This window comes from Myotis daubentonii, chromosome 7, assembly GCF_963259705.1.
Source record: "Myotis daubentonii chromosome 7, mMyoDau2.1, whole genome shotgun sequence".
Classification (NCBI taxonomy): Eukaryota; Metazoa; Chordata; class Mammalia; order Chiroptera; family Vespertilionidae; genus Myotis; species Myotis daubentonii.
This window is the reverse complement of record NC_081846.1, coordinates 3,568,125-3,585,609: the sequence shown is the minus strand read 5'-3', so window position 1 is coordinate 3,585,609 and position 17,485 is coordinate 3,568,125. Positions and strand designations below refer to the sequence as shown.

General features: G+C 51.3%; 1 protein-coding gene across 5 annotated transcripts in view; it reads right to left on the bottom strand.

Annotated features, from left to right (window-relative positions):
- Window positions 1-17,485, bottom strand: part of MYO1B (myosin IB) — a 131,987-nt gene that overhangs the window by 90,531 nt on the left and 23,971 nt on the right. For all 5 annotated transcript variants that reach the window (XM_059702587.1, XM_059702588.1, XM_059702586.1 and 2 more), the window contains one exon: window positions 2,837-2,952. In XM_059702587.1, coding sequence (XP_059558570.1) covers window positions 2,837-2,952 — 116 coding nt within the window. The remainder of the gene's footprint in view (window positions 1-2,836; window positions 2,953-17,485) is intronic.

Below are 17,485 nucleotides of genomic sequence, written 5' to 3'. Positions count from 1 at the left end.
CACCTATCATTCTCTCCTGTACTAGTAGACGGTTCTTCGTGGATGCAGTTACTGAGTTGTCTGAATGCACCAAGTCCTCCTGAGATATATAAAAGAGTTTCTTACGTGCAAAGAATTTTAAAATCTCACTGGACAGACACTCATTACACTTAGAAAGGCGAACAGCGTCAGACAGGCCACCCCGCGGGGCCCTCATTTCTCTGGGCATGCCACCCAATGACACCAGACAATCCTAGCGTCTAAATATCTATCGGGTGTTTCTCCCTCACAAAAATCCTACGATTTAATAATTATTTTCCCATCGAACAGAGCAAATTACTTAATTTCTGAGTTGGAGTTTGTTCCAAGTGATTTGCTCAAGATTACAGAGCTCGTAAATGGAAAAGCTGGGACTCAACCCAAGTCCTGTTCATTACATTTTGAACCCTCACTTCTTTCCAGACACTAAGACTATTGTGCGGGCATGGCAGGTGAAGCTGACGTCCATCAAATAATCCCATGAAGAAATGTTCAATTATGCCTGACTGGTGTGGCTCGGTGGTTGAGTGTCGACCTATGAACCAGGAGGTCATGGTTCGATTCCTGGTCGAGCACATGCCTGGGTTGCAGGCTTGATTCCCAGACGGGGGTGCAGGAGGCAGCCAATCAACGATTCTCTCTCATCGTTGATGTTTCTCTCTCTCCCTCTCTCTGAAATCAAAGCATATTTAAAAGGAGAAAAAAAAAGAAGAACTTTAAAAAAAAAAAAAAGGAAGAAATGTTAAATTTAATTGTAACAAGAGCCACAGATGCGACCTTGGATATAACCTTGGCCGGGACAGGGGTGAGGGACAGTTCTTCCCTGAGGAGGTCTGATGCAATCTGAGATCTGAAGGGGGAATACCTGAGTTGCCTTGAGGAGAAGGGAGGGCGAAGGCATTCCAGGCAGCAGGCATGGAATAGCAGGGACGGTGCGACAGGAGTGTGGCTGGGGGAGGCTGGGACGTGAGCCTAGCAAACTCAGACTCATCAGGTAAAACTGCCCTCTGTGCCCCTGCACAGTGCTTCACGGGCCACAGTAAAGTTCCGTCTTTATCCCAAACACACCGAGAGCTTGTTGCACTGCTGGCTGGGGTGTTTTCCTTGGGGTGAGGGCTGAGCCATGCAACCACTGAGAGGAACCTTCCAAGGATGGGGATAAAGACGGATATTCGAGGGCATGCACTTCCATGTTCTAGAAGAGACATCTACTGTCTATCTAAACACTCCCAAAGTGGGGATTTAAGCTGCAGATAAAATGGCACTGCAGACCTGGAGGTAAACTGAGGCACAGATTACCTTGGAAGGCGGGGCACAGGAACACAGGCAACCCAAAGCAAAGGGAAGAGTGCACGGAAAGAGGCCCGGGCATGAAAGTGGGGGGACCAGCTCCCAGCCGAGAGGCAGGGCAGGTGGCCCTTTTCACACCCCGGCTCCCACCCACGAGCTGTGTGGCTCCGGATACATCGCTCGTCTTCCTGGGACAATTTCCCAATTTGCTATAAGACCTACCCCACGGGGTTGCTTCGAGAATAACGTGAACTATGATACCTAGTGCTGGACCTGCACAGAGGACATCCTCAGTAAGTGTAAGCCGCCACCATTATTATTGTAAAAGGTCAACATACGCGGCACGCAGTGAAGGAAGGGAAACCGTGTGTCGGTATACATCTAGGACATGTTCTCACACGTGTATGCCCGTAAGAATCTCCGGGAAAGGGTGTGAAGAATCTAGGTTCCTGGCTTGGTGGCCGGAAGGCCGAGGAAGCTGGGTTTTTCCTCGGCCCCTGGGGATTCTGACACGGCTGACCCACGCTTCTGAGTTTGAGAAATTTCAAGGCCTAGAACTTAAAATAAATATGCAGGCATCGAATGAAGGATCTCACTGCAGGGGCTCAACCACGGGGATAACTTTATGAAACAAATTTCAGATTTTACTGTTCTTAAAGCAGAATGAACGGCGATCACTAGCAGAGCCTACTTCTAGGAGTGAACTGAACCACCACCAGAATCCGCGTGGCTGGTAGAAGACATAGCGGTTGGGTGTTAATAACCACCTTCATACATTATTTAAAGCCGGCGTTCCAAGTGGCCCGAAAATGTCGCTGCACGCTGCCCTGGGAGGAGAAACTATATCAACACCTGGACAGCGGTTTACATGTCCTTTCATTATTATTAGATTTTGTTTTCTAGCAAAATGAATAGGGCCCACCTTCGATCAGACAGAGAAAATTATTTTGTGCTAAGACACAGCTACACCTCTGAAGGTCTTTTCACTTCCCAGTGCAGGGTTATTTGCAGGAACTATTTACACTGACACGTGACCTTCAAAGGAGAAAATCAAACAAGTAGCTAAGTTCAGGGGAGGTGAAATCGCGGGCCTAAGGCACTCACATCCCGTGAAGAGTATCCGTGAAGAGTATAAACTGAAGGTATCATGAGCCTAACCCTGGGGCTCCGGCTTCCTCCGAGAGTAGGAAACGCCGCCCGGGCTCTTCATAGTAATAAACAATGCACATTCCAGTCTTATTTGCAAAAATCAGCAGCAGCAGCTGCTACTCGCACAGAATTGTTAACAGAAAACATTTTACATACGGAGCCCAAACATTTCAGAACTCACAGAGTCTGGCGCCAAATGAAGTGCTCGGCCTCTTTAAATTTAAAATAAGGCCTGACAATTCACTTCTACATTCCTTCACCCAATTAAAAAAAAAAAGACTAAAGCATTTTCCTGGGACTTGGAGGGAACAGCTGGACACATCTGTCAGCTACACATCTTTGGAGCGGAAGGAAAGCAATGCGTGAACGCCATACTCACATGTGAGGGCTGAGCTCATAGAAGTTTCTGTTCCTGTAATCTTCCACTTTCTCCGGTGAATAGATAGGCAGTGACCGGTACGGGTTAACGGAGATGACCACACTCCCAATGTATGTCTGTGAAAGGAAGCGGACACAGCACGTATTTTAACCTCTGAAATTTTATCCTAAAAAAAAACACTAGTTCTACTTGACCATCCATTTTCTATTTTTCAAGAATATGTTACATTTCTGTAGACAGAGAGTCAATAATGCGTATTCGTTTTGCTGATACATGGAAAGCGTGGATTTATACATGGAAAATACTTTTCAAAATCTCTAGGTTAATTCAGGATCCTGGCTACGAGCCCTCCGGAGCCCTTGCCAAAAATTAAGTCACCGACCGCTGTGAAGTGTGGGCAAGGGCTGTGCATTCCCCGAGTCCAGTTAGAACTGGTGTTTCCCTCTCCTCTCTAGCCTCGTGTTTCTGTCTTTACTAAGCAGGTCTCTCTCCCCCCACCCCCCACCCACAGCCATTCCTACCCACGGGGCCTGGCTTGGCACTGCCCTTACCCACGCCTGTCCATCTCTACAATGGGCTCAGGCCGCTATCCCTCGGGCAGCAAACAGTTTTATCTGAGATCTGACGTGCTGCAACACCAGAATTTACTTTCTGAAGGACAGTACATTTAATGTCCAACTTAAATTCAGCCCGGCCAGCGTGGCTCAGTGGTGGAGCGTCGGCCTATGAACCAGGAGGTCAGGGTTCGATTCCCAGTCAGGGAAGAGGCCCAGGTTGTGGGCTTGATCCCCAGGAGGGGGCGTGCAGGAGGCTGCCAATCAATGATTCTCTCTCATCATGGATGCTTCTCTCTCTCTCCCTCTTTCTTCCCCTCTGAAATCAATAAAAATATATTAATTTTTGTAAATAAAAAAGAATAGACAAGACTGCTGCTGTGAAAAAAAACTCCCAGTTCCCATGCAATGTTTCACATTTATTTCTGGCGTTCTGTCACAGGGACCCAATCAATCTGGACTGACTAGAAATGACTCAAAAAAAAAAAAAAAAAGACTCCAACTTTCCTAATTTATTCTATTTAGACGAGACTGTTTCAAGGTTTCTTCACTCTCCACCCGACCTGGGCAAGCAGAAGGGAGACACTAGAAACTGGGTGACTGACGGAGCGGATTCTAACTGATTCACTACCCTGAGTAACACTGGTAGACAGGGAAATACAATGGTCAGCTATTCCTTTAACATCTGCTGGTTGAAAGATCAGCCTTCCTTAGTAGAAAAAGGACACGAATTTACCTTTTTAGGTAGTTTCTGTGAGAAGGCTACAAAGGGCTAATTCAAACGTAACCCTGATATTTTGGGGGCTAGCAACTGGAACTCACGCCAGCAAGCTCAATGTGCATTCCTGATGACCGATAATTAAGGTCATTGCCTCCTTCCCAGAAACTGGTCTTGCAAGGCGTGTCACTGCCCTTGGGGGAAAGGGGCAGGTCGTTATCAAACACCTGGGGGCCTTCCCGTAAGCCCACCAAAGGGGGAGGAACCATGTCTGCAAGACAAAGACCCCAGACGGTTATAAAAAGCAAAGCCACTCCGATGTGGAAATTATTCCCGTGGAAATTATTCCCGGAGTCCACCAGCGTTAATAAATGGGTTCCTCCCTCCGCTAGGAAGCGTGCTGGGTACGTCCTTGCTCTTCTGTAACATCTGAATACAGGAATCAACATATATGTTTGCTGTTAGCGGAACAAACAGTCTTGAGGTTGCCCTGAACACCGAACGTCGGCCTGGCTAACTGCCAGGTGGGAACCGGCCGGGCTGGCCCTCCTGCGGGGACAACCGCCGCTCAGCCCAGCACCGGAGGCCACACCGCGAGGTGCGCGTCCCCTTCGCTGCCTGTGACTTCTATGCACACGGGATCGCGTGCTGCCCCGGCCACTGCCCTGCCCCTAGAACAGGCTGGCCCGCTCACGAGGCCCCGTAAATATTTGTTCACCGAGTGACTGGCTCGCACGGGCGCCTCCATCCCTCACCAAGCAGAGGGTACAGACCAGGGACGCCCTACAATCATTCTTCTGCTGAAACGCGGTACCGAGCACACGGACTCTGGTGCCCAATGTTGTTCAACCGGCCTGCTGTGCTGCCCCTGAGCAAGGCCTTAGGCGATACGCTCTCTCCTCCGGTCTGGGTCCTGCTGGGAACGTCTGTTTGCAAAGACGCTGAGACAGACCTACCCACCCAGCATGCACGCCCCCGGGGACCAGGCTGCAGGCTTTCCTTCAAGAGGCGGGCAGGTTCCTCTCCCCACCCCTCCCACCCGCACTGATCTACACGGCTCTGTGCGACCAAAGGTGACCAAAGGGACATTAGAAGAGAAGACAAAAGCAGAGGCTTGAGAAGTGTGTGTGCAGCAGGACGCCCTCCGCTGTTATGACTGTAGCTGGGAGCCACGATGGGAACGAGCTTGTGCTGTCGAAAGCCGAGGCGCCCTGGACTGCAGGGCCTGACAACCCTCAGACACAGGAGGCCCAGGCTGTTCTAAGCACCGCACCCTCCCCCACCCCATCCCCCGGCCCCAGGCAGAGGCCTGCAGCCACAGGCTGAGCCCGGCTGAGCCCAGCAGAAGACACACCAGGCTGATCCCAGCCTCAGCTGCTATCCCAATGAACTGGGCACAGATGAATGGTGGTTGTTTTAAGCCATTAATTTCTGGAGGGTGGTTTGTCACACGGCAACAGTAACTGATACACCCACACAGCTCCACGAGCAGAGAAAGGGCCCAGGCAGCACAAACGTCCTCAGTCGAAATACGCAAACAGTGAAAGACCCTGGGCCATCTCAACAGGCCACTGTTTCCGACGTGTGTCCTCTGGTCCTGAACTCCCTGCAGGTCTGTCCTCCGCGCTGGCACCTGCCCTTGCTGTGTGTGCGTTTCCTCCTTGAAGGTCCTATGGGCTTTAGTCAAACATGTAAATATCCCCACGTTCTTGCCAGGAAGATAACCTGAGAGTTTATAGTCCCGCCCTCCTCTGTCTAGGGCTGGAAAGGCCGCCTGGTAGCAGCAGATAGATGTCGGCAGGTAAGTAACTGCAGCACCAGATGAAACCTCCTGTGTGGGGATCGAAACAATAGGGACCCGACAGCTCATTTCTACATCAATTCACATTTAGACTTACAAATGATATACTCGATTTTTAAACAAGCCACTGTATAGCACTTACAGTTGGTATTTTTTATTATATCATGTCTCAAAAGTATGGTAAACTGACTCATCAAGTAGCCACCGGCACTAAAAGTCGGAGATCCGACTCTGAGCTTCTTAAAGTCAAGTATGTGCATAGAAGGGCTGGTCATTGTGTGTTTTATTCTGAATGTGCTGAGGGGGGAAAGGAAGAGGAGGGGAAGTATTGTGAACCTTCACAAAAGGAAGCAGCCACAATAACCCTCCACTTGCCTCTGGAGTTCCACTCGCCTATTCCACTGGAAACAAGAGGCTGGTATGTCCGACCTCTCGCACCAACGCTATCCAGAGCTCGGGTGACGCCAGTCCCAAGGGAGCCAGAGACCAGGCCACCATGGGGCTGTGCTCACACCTGAACCTGGTCCCTAGGTCCCAAAGGACTCACAGAGAAGCTCTGCTAGAATCCAGAAGATGTTCTTCTTCGGCTGTTCACACCAAAAAAGGACCCTTCCCACTAATGGCCAAAACTACTCACCAATAGGTTCTATACACCTTCCCCAACAGGGACAGGTCTGGGCTGGCTCTCATTACCTACCCTAAATAAATGGATGGATGATGGATGGATGATGGGTGGATGATGGATGGATGATGGATGGATGGGTGATAGATTGATGGATGGATGGATGGATGGATGGATGGATGGATGGATGATAGATTGATGGATGGATGGATGGATGGATGAATGGATGATGGATGGATGGATGGATGGATAGATGATGGATGGATAGATGATGGATGGATGGATGGATGGATGGATGGATGGATGGATGGATGATGGATGGTTGAATGAATGGATAGATGGATAGATGGATGGATGGATGGATGAATGGATGGTTGGATGATGGATGGTTGGATGAATGGATGATAGATTGATGGATGGATGGATGGATGGATGGATGGATGAATAGATGATGGATGATGGATGATGAATGAATGAATGGATGATGGATGGATGGATGGACGGATGGATAGATGATGGATGGATAGATGATGGATGGATGGATGGATGGATGGATGGATGGATGGATGGTTGGATGAATGGATAGATGGATGGATGGATGGATGGATGAATGGATGGTTGGATGATGGATGGTTGGATGAATGGATGGTTGGATGATGGATGGTTGGATGAATGGATAGATGGATGGATGGATGGATGGATGGATGGATGGATATGTGAACATACGTATGTATTTGCTCAATCAGTGTACTTATTTACTCCTACCCAACCTGTAACCAACCTCCAGACCATCCGGACACTCCCTAGCTCAGCACCTCCTGATCCCACCCCAAGTCCTCAAGCGTCTGCACACCCCGTGACAGAGGAAAGCTCGCTCCGCTCCCACCGCCAGGTGACACTACGGAGGGGAAAGGGAAGGGAAGGGCGAGGGAAGACAGGGCACAAGAAGGAAAGAAGAGAAAAAGGGAGGAGGGAAAAGAAGGCTCTACCCTTCTATAAAGGGCACATTCAATTAGCAAGATTATCTTCCACTTCTCCTGGGCAAACACTAAAACAAGAATGTACAAACATTCCTAAGTCAAAACAGTCCTGGTCTTCATACTTCAGCTATCGCCAGCATTCCAGGACAGATGCCTGTGGATAAGCAAATGATACTCGAGTAGACATTCCTACTGTGATTACAGTGCAAACCCCAGTCTTCCCTGGGGCGCGCCCAGCCGGCGACCTCCCCGCCCAGACGATCCGGAACCCGGAAGAAAGGGCCCTGAGATAGCAGCCCACAGGCCATGGACTTCATTCCACTAGAAAGTTCTGCCACAACCCCACCCTCAGAGATTCCATTTCAAAGAGCTGGGGGGGGGGGGCGCGGGGGGGCGCCAGGCCGCGGCCTCTTCTAAAGTCTCCCCGGGTAAGCAGAAACCGCACCTGGCGGCCCGCACCTCCAGGCCTCCGGGCCAGGCCCTCCTCTCAGGCTAGTGTCATCCCTGGCCCCTCTTCCAGCCTGCTCTCCCCTGTACGTATTCCTATGTAACTAAGTCTAAATATTTTGAAGAGGAAAGAAAACCTTCTTTAGCCCTAGCTCCTCACATGTTAGCCACACTGCTAATAAACCCGGCATACGGTATGTCACACACTAGAGACACAGCGGCCTCGGTAAGTCGGGGCCGTCCTATGGCCATGGATTTACATGCCTGGCTCTGACTCGTTATAATACGACTGTCATCATGACCAACGATGTGTTCTTGAGTGGATATTTACATGCACATACCGGTACATTCGTGTGAAATTAAGATTTCACAAAACCCTAAGCACCCTACCACATGCGATGCCCTGATAGTCTTTGTCCAATTCTATTCACGTAAAAAATGTTTCAGCTGCTGGTCCCTAACCTACGAAATGGCTTTCATCACCCATTTATGACTGAATCTCACCGTTTAAAAAATACTGCTGCAGCGCACATCTTGGCCTTTTTTGCAGTTGCCCTCCTTTTGCGATGCAATGAAAGCTATGAACCTTCCCTCCAGGAAAAAACCCACAGACAATGCGCACATACAAGTCTGCATACAGCTGACATACCAGGTTAAGAGCTCCCACCGTAAGGGACAAAGCAATGGCAACGTTTTCCGGTTTGGTGTGAACCTGCGCCCATTTCTCATCTCCTCCAAGCCCGTCTCCTCATCCGGACAAGGAGGGTGGGACTGGCTCCTCCCGCATCTAGGAAATGAGATTGTGCTACGGCGCTGACCACAGCTCCCGCACACCCGCAGCCGTCCATCAGAGCGACCTGCTGTCATTATCAAGACTCACCGTTCGGCGCTATTGGAACCTACGGGCCACTGGAAGAGCCAAACCAGGACTCCAAAGCCTGTCCTATGTTCACGTCGCAGCTAAATTCGCCGGGGAGTCCTGTGATGCCAGCCAGCATCCTACAAAACGGTCTTCATATGCAGGGAATTGTTGGGTTACATCTTAATAAAACTTCCGTTCAGTGCCTAGAATACTGTCAGCGTAAGGAACATCCAAACCTGCAGAGAATTCTTACGAGTTTATTTGAGCCAAACTGATGACAATTGCCAGGAAACAAAACCTCAACAGACTGAGGCAATGCTCCAGAAAATGGCAGTTTTGCATCTTTTTTTAATGCATTACAATCAAAAGAGGAGGCGTAAGTGGGTTGCATGAAATCCACTGGTGACGGATTAGGGAGAAGGAAGAAAGCTAAGTGGAGGTGGCGGGGGTGGGGTGGAGGACTTCGGGATTGGATGAAAAATGACAGGCACATACTTCTGTTACAGGTGGGTGCAGGACAGCTGACAGCCAGCAATGAACATAGCAGCACTGAGGGGTTTGTGGGCCCTGGCGGCGGCGTTTGGATGGGTCCAGCAAAGGGAAATCGTTACTGCAAAGGTGTGTTTGTCAGGCAGGTCATCCTAGATGCCAACAGACAGGCTAGTTGAGGGGAAGACTGACCTTTTAGGGAAAAATCCTGCCCCAGGACGCAACGACCCACCATGAGCTGCTTTGAGCTTGAAATGTGTAATTTCAGGCCCTCCTGGTGGTCCCTGTAGGATCTGAGTTTGCCAGGCCGCACGCAGGCCCCCGAGCCCGTGAGGCTCCGTGTGCGGCCCCTGCTCGCTCGGGTACTGAGACGATGATGCCAGCCGGGCAGGTGGGACCTTCAGACGGGACAAGCTCTCCACTGCGGGAGGCGGCACCACCCGTCCCCGAGGTCCCGATCCTGGAATTCGGTCCCACGGCACCAAGACAGTAAGTAGGTGCCACAGTGTTTTCACTGTGACATTTCCCCAAAGGGGGCTTAAGCCTTCGTTGGATTTTACAGACACAGTTTGGTCAACCAAACGCTTTGGTTGGTCTTTTAGAGACAGTTCAAATCGTGGAAAACTGCGTCTGTGTAAATTTCCACGTGATGTCAACAACCAACGGGGCCTTCTCTCTGGGTCTGTGTCTAAAGCAAAGCAATTCAGTGTGTGCATCTCACACCTCCCGCCTAAGACATCCTGTGGTACGCAGGCAACACACACACACACACACACACACAGCAGGAGCATATATATCGCTGGTACCCATGATGCAACACACACACACACGCACACACACACACACACACACACACACACACACACTACTCACAGCCCATCTGTACCGATAAGAACACGGAGGCGTGAGGGAGTTCTGAAAGCTGCCCGAGGCCCCCCACTCGGTGGCAGGGGCAGCCCCGCCGACCGGACATTGGAAGGGGGAAGCGTGACTCGGTCAGGCTCCTTGACTGCTCAGCACGGAGATGTCTCAGGTCACACTCAACACTGACCACTTCACGGTCGCGATGAACCCACCCAGGAACCCCAGCCACCGGCCACGGAGCTTCCAGACCCCACCCTGGGGACCAGGCAGCGGGTGGACCAGGCAGCACCGGCTGGGGAAGGCGTCCCTCGAGGTCCAGCATCACGTGCTCCCCGGGGCCTGCTCCCCGCTGGTCCTCTCACAGCCGGGGTCCCGTCTCCGCCGCACTGGCCCGGCGTGGCCCCTGCCGCCACGGCTGCCCGCATCGGCTCGCCGACCTCTCCTTTCCCTTCGGTGTTTCTGATTCCCGGCGTGAGGCCAGCCTCGAGCCCTGGGTGCTTCGCTGGGCTCTGTAAGTCTCTGCTGTGCCATCCACCACTGGCCGTGGGTCGGGAGCCACACCTGGGCAGGGCAGGCAACCGTGGTTGCCAAGGAGCCCACAGCCGTCAGTCCATTCCCAGGCAGGTCTCTGCCAGCGTATTGTACCCTTTGTCCCTGGCTGCCGGTCACCGCAGACCACGAATTAAAGAACTGTATATGAGTTCCGTGCCACGCTGAAATACCAGCTAAAAATACAGCCCGGGCAGCCTTCATTTTAGAGCCGGACAACACGACACCACCCTATCTCCACCGAGATCACCTCTGTCGGAGACAAAGCGCGCCGTTCTCCAGGCCCAAGGAAACGCTCTTAACTCAGGCACAGAGGGGCCTGTGTGACCGCTGCCGCTGGCCAGGCGTCTTGGAAATAACACTGTGTGGCCAAGCGAAGGTGGTAATGCCGCAGAAATGAAACCTGGACAATGAATCCCAAAGAAGGAAGGCGCAGGGGAACACGAGAGGAGGGAGAGAGGGACGGAGAGGGTCGGGCAGGGGAGGGAGACTCTAGTTACTAGAAACCCTCAGTGTCTGAAGCCTGGAAGAGAAGTCACTCTGAGTTTCCAAGTTTTGGACCTACCACGTGCCTCACCCCTACTAGGTGCCAAGCTAAGCTGCTGAGCCCACGATCCCTCCTCTATGGGGGAAACATCACGAACCCTCAGTTGTTTCCAACGGTCACCATGGCTGTGAGTGGCCAAGACTGAACCTCAGGTCTACCTGCCGAAGGCCACGCCTTCCCCATTATGCCACCCGGCACCCCTCCCTCCACCCCTCCAACCTCCCTCCACCCCTGCAACCTCCCTCCACCCCTCTAAACAGTGTGAGGAACATAACAGCCCATCTTTAGAAAGTAGGGTCACCCCGCCTTGACCTGCCCTACAGATGTGACCGCAGAAACAGCTGCAGGTGAAGAAAAGACGGCAAAACTAGCCACACATCCCCTGTGCTGACCTGCTCCCCCCCCCCCCACCTCATTCATAAAGAACCACGCGCTGCTCTCAACCACCTCCATCCCCACCTCCACCAGGAGAACAGGATGAAAAACCACCTCCTGACACCTTCCCCGCCTTCCAGAGGGAGCCTCATCCTCACAGCGTTAGTGCTTCTGAGGAGGGCGCGCGGGACGCTGGGACGGAAGGCACTTGCTCCGCATCACCAGGCTCATGTCACTGGGCTGCCGAATGCCAGCTCCGCACGGAGCAGGGGCACCGGGGGCCACTTCAGCCCTCCGCCTGGGGTTGAGGCCGCCCTGTTCCCAACCCCACGTTCTTCAGTAACAACTCAGTCATTCTGAGCAGCACTGTGCAGACTCACATGCTGCCATGTGACCCTGGCCGGGGTGGCTCAGTGGTTGGGTGCTGTCCATGCACTGAAGATTCCTGGTCAGGGCACATACCCAGGTTTCAGGTTTGATTCTGGGTCGGGGTGCTTGCAGGAGGCAACCGATTGACAGTTCTCTCTCACACTGATGTCTGTCCGTCTGTCTCTCTCTCTCTTTTTCTCTCCCTCTCTCTCTCTAAATCAATAAAAGCATATTTTTTTTTAAAAAGAATGCTTTCCTACTGGAAGTATCATTCATTTGCTGCCATGGCAACCACATAAAGTCAGCAGGACTATTAAGAGCATGAACTCCGGGGCCAGACTCCCTGGGTGTGAATTCCAGCTCCATCCCCCACTTGTTCCTCAGCCTTTCTGAGCCGGTTTCCTCGGTTTCCTTGTATGTAAAATGAAGGTGATTTAAAAACCTACAGGACACAGGACTCCAGTAACAATGAAGTGAATTAACACATGTAAAGTGCTTCGCATAGCATGTGCCAACGAGGGCTTGTCACCTGTCATTGCATCAATAAGAACACTCTCTCGGAGGAGTGAAGGCACCTCCCCCAGCCTCAGAGGGTCAGTGGCAGAGCCAGGCCTGGTCTTTGCTCCTGAGCACCCGCCCCTCCACCCCCAAAAGACTAACCCTGCCCTAACAGGTGTGGCTCACTGGTTAGAGCATCGGCCTGTGGACTGAAGGGTCCCAGGTTTGATTCTGGTCAAGGGTATGTACCTTGGATGTGGGCACATTTCCAGAAGGGAGTGTGCAGGAGTCAGCTGATCGATGTTTCTAACTCTCTATCCCTCTCCCTTCCTCCCTGTAAAAAAATCAATAAAATACATTTTATTGATAAGAAGAAAGAAAAAAAAAAAAGCTAACCCTGCTGCAGACCCGAAGCCAGGCCTAACTGCCTGGAGGGCTCCAGCCGGAACATTTAAATTAATATAATATTGTGTCAGTGTCAGATGACTATTTCAGGTACCGTACTAGGCCTGCAGGATAAGACAACTCCGCACGGGGTGAGTAACAGACAAGCATGTGTCCATGCTGCAAGTTCGAAGAGGAAGGGGTTTTCCAGCCACCAAAGGTTTCAAGAGGTGGAGGTGCTGAAACTGGCAGTTACCACCAAAGAGGATTGTTCTGAAAGGAGCACAAAACTGTTCAAGAGAGGCTGTGCTAGGAATTAGACACAACATTTCTCTGCGGCCTCATCTTTCACCAGCTTTATCTGGCCTGCTAATCCCGTCTCCACCAAACACCGAGGGTACACGCCTACACGCGCGCGCGCACACACACACACACACACACACACACACGCACGTTCTCCGTGCTTCCTTAACACTCTACTTTTCCATGAGCCGTGCAGACTTGTGCACCATCCAGTCTAGGCCTTTCCTTGCACGGGGTCAGGGGGTGGGAGGTGGCATCACAGGTGGCTGTCTGCCCCCAGCGTGGGTCTGGGCTCTCGGGGATAGGCCCATTCCTCCAGATAGAGGAGAACCTCCCCTACTTCCAGCTCCACAACAGAAAAGCTTTAATGTGAAAGTTTAACTTTTTAAACGTTTTTATTGATGTCAGAGAGGAAGGGAGAGGGAGAGAGAGACAGAAACATCAATGATGAGAGAGAATCATTGATCGGCTGCCTCCTGCAGGCCCCACACTGGGGATTGAGCTCAAAACCCGGGCAGGTGCCCTGACCGGGAATCCAACTGTGACCTCCTGGTTCATAGGTCCACGCTCAGCCACTGAGCCACGCCGGCCGGGCTGAAAGCTTAATTTTTACTCAAACCTACATAATCTGGAAGATTACCCTCTATTAAACTACGCTCGCTTCTAGAAATGGGACTGGGGTAGCGAGGTAAGAAAATCACATGTTTATGTTAGGTATGCCTGTATTATCTGAATTTTCTTTCCAAAAGCATTGGCTATTTTTGTAATTGAATAAAAAACAAACTACACTTTTTAAAGAAAATTTCAAAAAGAAAAAGAAAAAAAAAGGAGACCGTCCGGGTAGCAGGAACAGCACTAGCGTGGATGTGTGTATTCCAGCCGCTGCCAGGGGCTCCAGGTCCCTGCCAGCCACCCGGGAGCCCAGGGAAGGGCCCAGTCTCCCCAAGACCCCTCCTGCTGGACACCTCCCCACAGCCTGGACACACCCCAGCAGAGGGCCAGCTACGTCGTACCCCAACCCCGACCCACAGGGACCACGAGGTGACGAATGCATGCTACTGTCAGCTGTAGGTACGCTTGGGGCAATTCATCCTGCAGCGAGAGTTAACTGGTACGCCATCTATACAAACTCCCAGGGGCATATGTTATACCCATAGGTGGGAACTTCCATGTGTATGTATAAAAAGTGGTTTAGGAACCTCAGATAAATATACAAGTATTAACTAGTATTATTTTCATTTCCTTTGCAATGTTTTAAACCAAATATATTGCACTGACATTTAAGTATCTTTCATAAAAACATCTAATCCCCTCCTTAGGGGGATCCTAAGTCTAATACTCACTTCTGAAAATTAAGATCCTTTTTACCAGACTTTCAAAGAGGTCCTCTTACACCCCCATCCGTTTAAGATCCTAAAATCGGACTAATTCAGACGCTTATATCTGGATGGTCCCCAACCTGACCATTCGGATAGCAAGCCAAGGAAAGCTACTTGTCAGCACCGAAAATACCTCCTCGTCAGAGAACAGACACCAGGTTCTTTTTGCAAAGTGGCCGTGGGCTTATTCCTGCCCAAATTGCAGCCTTGCTATTCCTGAGCCGAACCACAGCCCTGGCCGGTGCCCCTAAAAATGGCACCGCGTCTGGCTGGGTCACCTCCATGACAAGTGCACGGAAACCCTGCCACCCTCCCATCCGGCAGGGCGGGGGGACATGGGGGGCGGAAGAACGTGTGACACAGGACAGAGAGGGGGCAGAAAGCAGCCGGGCTCGGGATGTCACAGCCAGCATTTCCCCCCCGAGGCCGCTGGACTGCGGGGCGGCCCGCTGAGCAAAGGGTTCTGACCCCGCAGGTCTCCCCGGAGGCCAACATCCCTCTGTGATTCTCACCTGATCTCCTCCATCTGCAACTGCAAAGACCATTTAGAGACTCTGCCTGGACCAACGCAAGGCTTTTTCAACAGGTGCGTGAGCCCACCTCTGTGCAAAAACAATGAGCATTCCCGGAGCACACACCTGAGGGTCTTTCACAAAAGGACCTGCTAGGCCAGTGGTTGGCAAACCGCCTCTCGCGAGCCTCATGCGGCTCTTTGGCCCCTTGAGTGTGGCTCTTCGTAAGCCTTAGAAGTACCCTAATTAAGTGAATAACAATGTACCTACCTATGTAGTTTAAGTTTAAAAAATGTGGCTCTCAAAAGAAATTTCAATCGTTGTCCTGTTGATATTTGGCTCTGTTGACTGATGAGTTTGCCGACCACTGTGCTAGGCCAACACTATGGGGATCCTAACTCACCACGAACTCCTAAAAATTTAGATAATTTTCACTGGATTTTCAAAGCAGTCCTCTCACAACTACAATTACATTAAGATCCTAAAATTTTAGACGAATTCAGACTTCTTTACCTAAATGATCCCCAACCTGACAATTCGGATAGACAGCAAACTAGCCCAGCCAGCGTGGCTCAGTGGTTGAGCCGTCTGGGCCCCTATCAACCACGGCTCTGAAACCAGGACTGTGCAGTGTGTCTGCACCCATTTCTAGAGAATAAAACAAAGCCATGAGACTACAAAAGGGGTTTTTAAAAAAATGAAGTGTCAGACAGTAAAATACTGCGGGTCATATTAACTTGGCCTTTGGCGTCAGGATGAACAATTTTACAGCCACCACGAACGAAAGCAAGAGCCAGAAACAGGTTCCCGAGGCTGCTCTGCATGACGGGTGAGGCTGCAGAGGGCTGATCACCAAATCTACTGGACAGTCTTTCTTTATTTACAAAAACAATACATGCTCGACGTCACCAGCCCTATAGCACAGAAGTCTCAAAGAGTAACCTTTCCCAGTCCCCACATCCCATCCCATCCCATCCCATCCCATCCCACTCTGGCACCCAAAGTCAGCATCCTCATAGGCACACAGATATACAAACACGTGCGCACGCCCATAAACCCCCCCAATGACAAAAAGCAGGATCACACTACGGACATGACGCTGTAACCGGAAATATTTTTTGGCTTAAAATAAAACAGAGAATGCCCAGCCCTCCCATAGGATGGGTGTCGCAGTTACAAGATGACGCCGCACATCTCAAGGAAGCGATGGCCCTAAAGGATCCTGGAAAGATGCGCTGAAATGCGTGTCCGAAAGCAGGAAGCAATTTTCTGCTTTTGTTTTACACCAGAAAGGGCGTTCCTAAAATAGTCAGAAAATAAAATCACGCAGGGCTGAACCCAGACATTGCGTCTGCGAAAGGCTCACGTGAGCACTTGGCATTTTGTTAGAAAGGGGATCGTGTCATTGTTCGTGGCCACAACAAACTGGGTACCTGAATGCGTGTAACGTTCTACCCTCCACCCCATTTTCAGTTCATCTGAAAGTGCACGGGGCTCCTTGGGGCCAAAAGGAAAAGCGATCGGCCCCGTAGCTACAGTCGCATTGAGTCCCGCTATCTCCATCGCAGAGACCCAGGCTTCCAGCCTGCCTTTTGTGTGCTATCAGACCGTACTTTCCATTAACGCTGCAGAACCCGAGGTTTTCCCACCGAAGCCAGCCGAGCTGCTATACCTCCGGGGAAGGCGACACCGGGCCTCACTGCCAAACCAGACAATACCTCTTCCCGCGGGGCAGCAGTGCTTTGTGCCTCTTCCATCCGAACCTGCACTTGACACATAACGGCTCTGAACGGAGGTCCGACCCAACGATCAAGTTAATGCCCCCAAAGCAGTCTCCACACATCTCATGTTACTGTCCGCCTCCTCCTGCCCCAACCGTACAAATCCACAAAGATGAACAGCTGGACGATCATTTCATTAAGAAACGACCCAAAGTTATCCTGGAAACAGGAAAGGAGAGCTCTGTGCGACATAAAATCACATGCCTTTGCAGATATGATTTTAAAAAACATATCAGTTGCACAGAAGTCATAATCGATCCTACTTATACCCGCTATGACCTCTCTCTCCTTTTATTTACTTACTAGAGGCCCGGTGCACAAAATTCATGCATGGGGGTGGGGGGTGTCCCTCAGCCTGGCCTGCACCCTCTCCAATCCGGGACCCCTCGGGGGATGTCTGACTGCCAGGATCAGGCCTAAACTGGCAGTCGGACATCCCTCTTGCAATCCAGGACTGCTGGCTCCTAACCGCTTACCTGCCTGCCTGATCCCCCCCACCTCTCTGCCTGCCTGCCTGCCTGATCGCCCCTAACTGCACTCCCCTGCTGGCCTGATCGCCCCTAGCTGCTCTCCCCTGTGGGCTTTTATTAGTATAGATATTTCCTTCTACTGTCT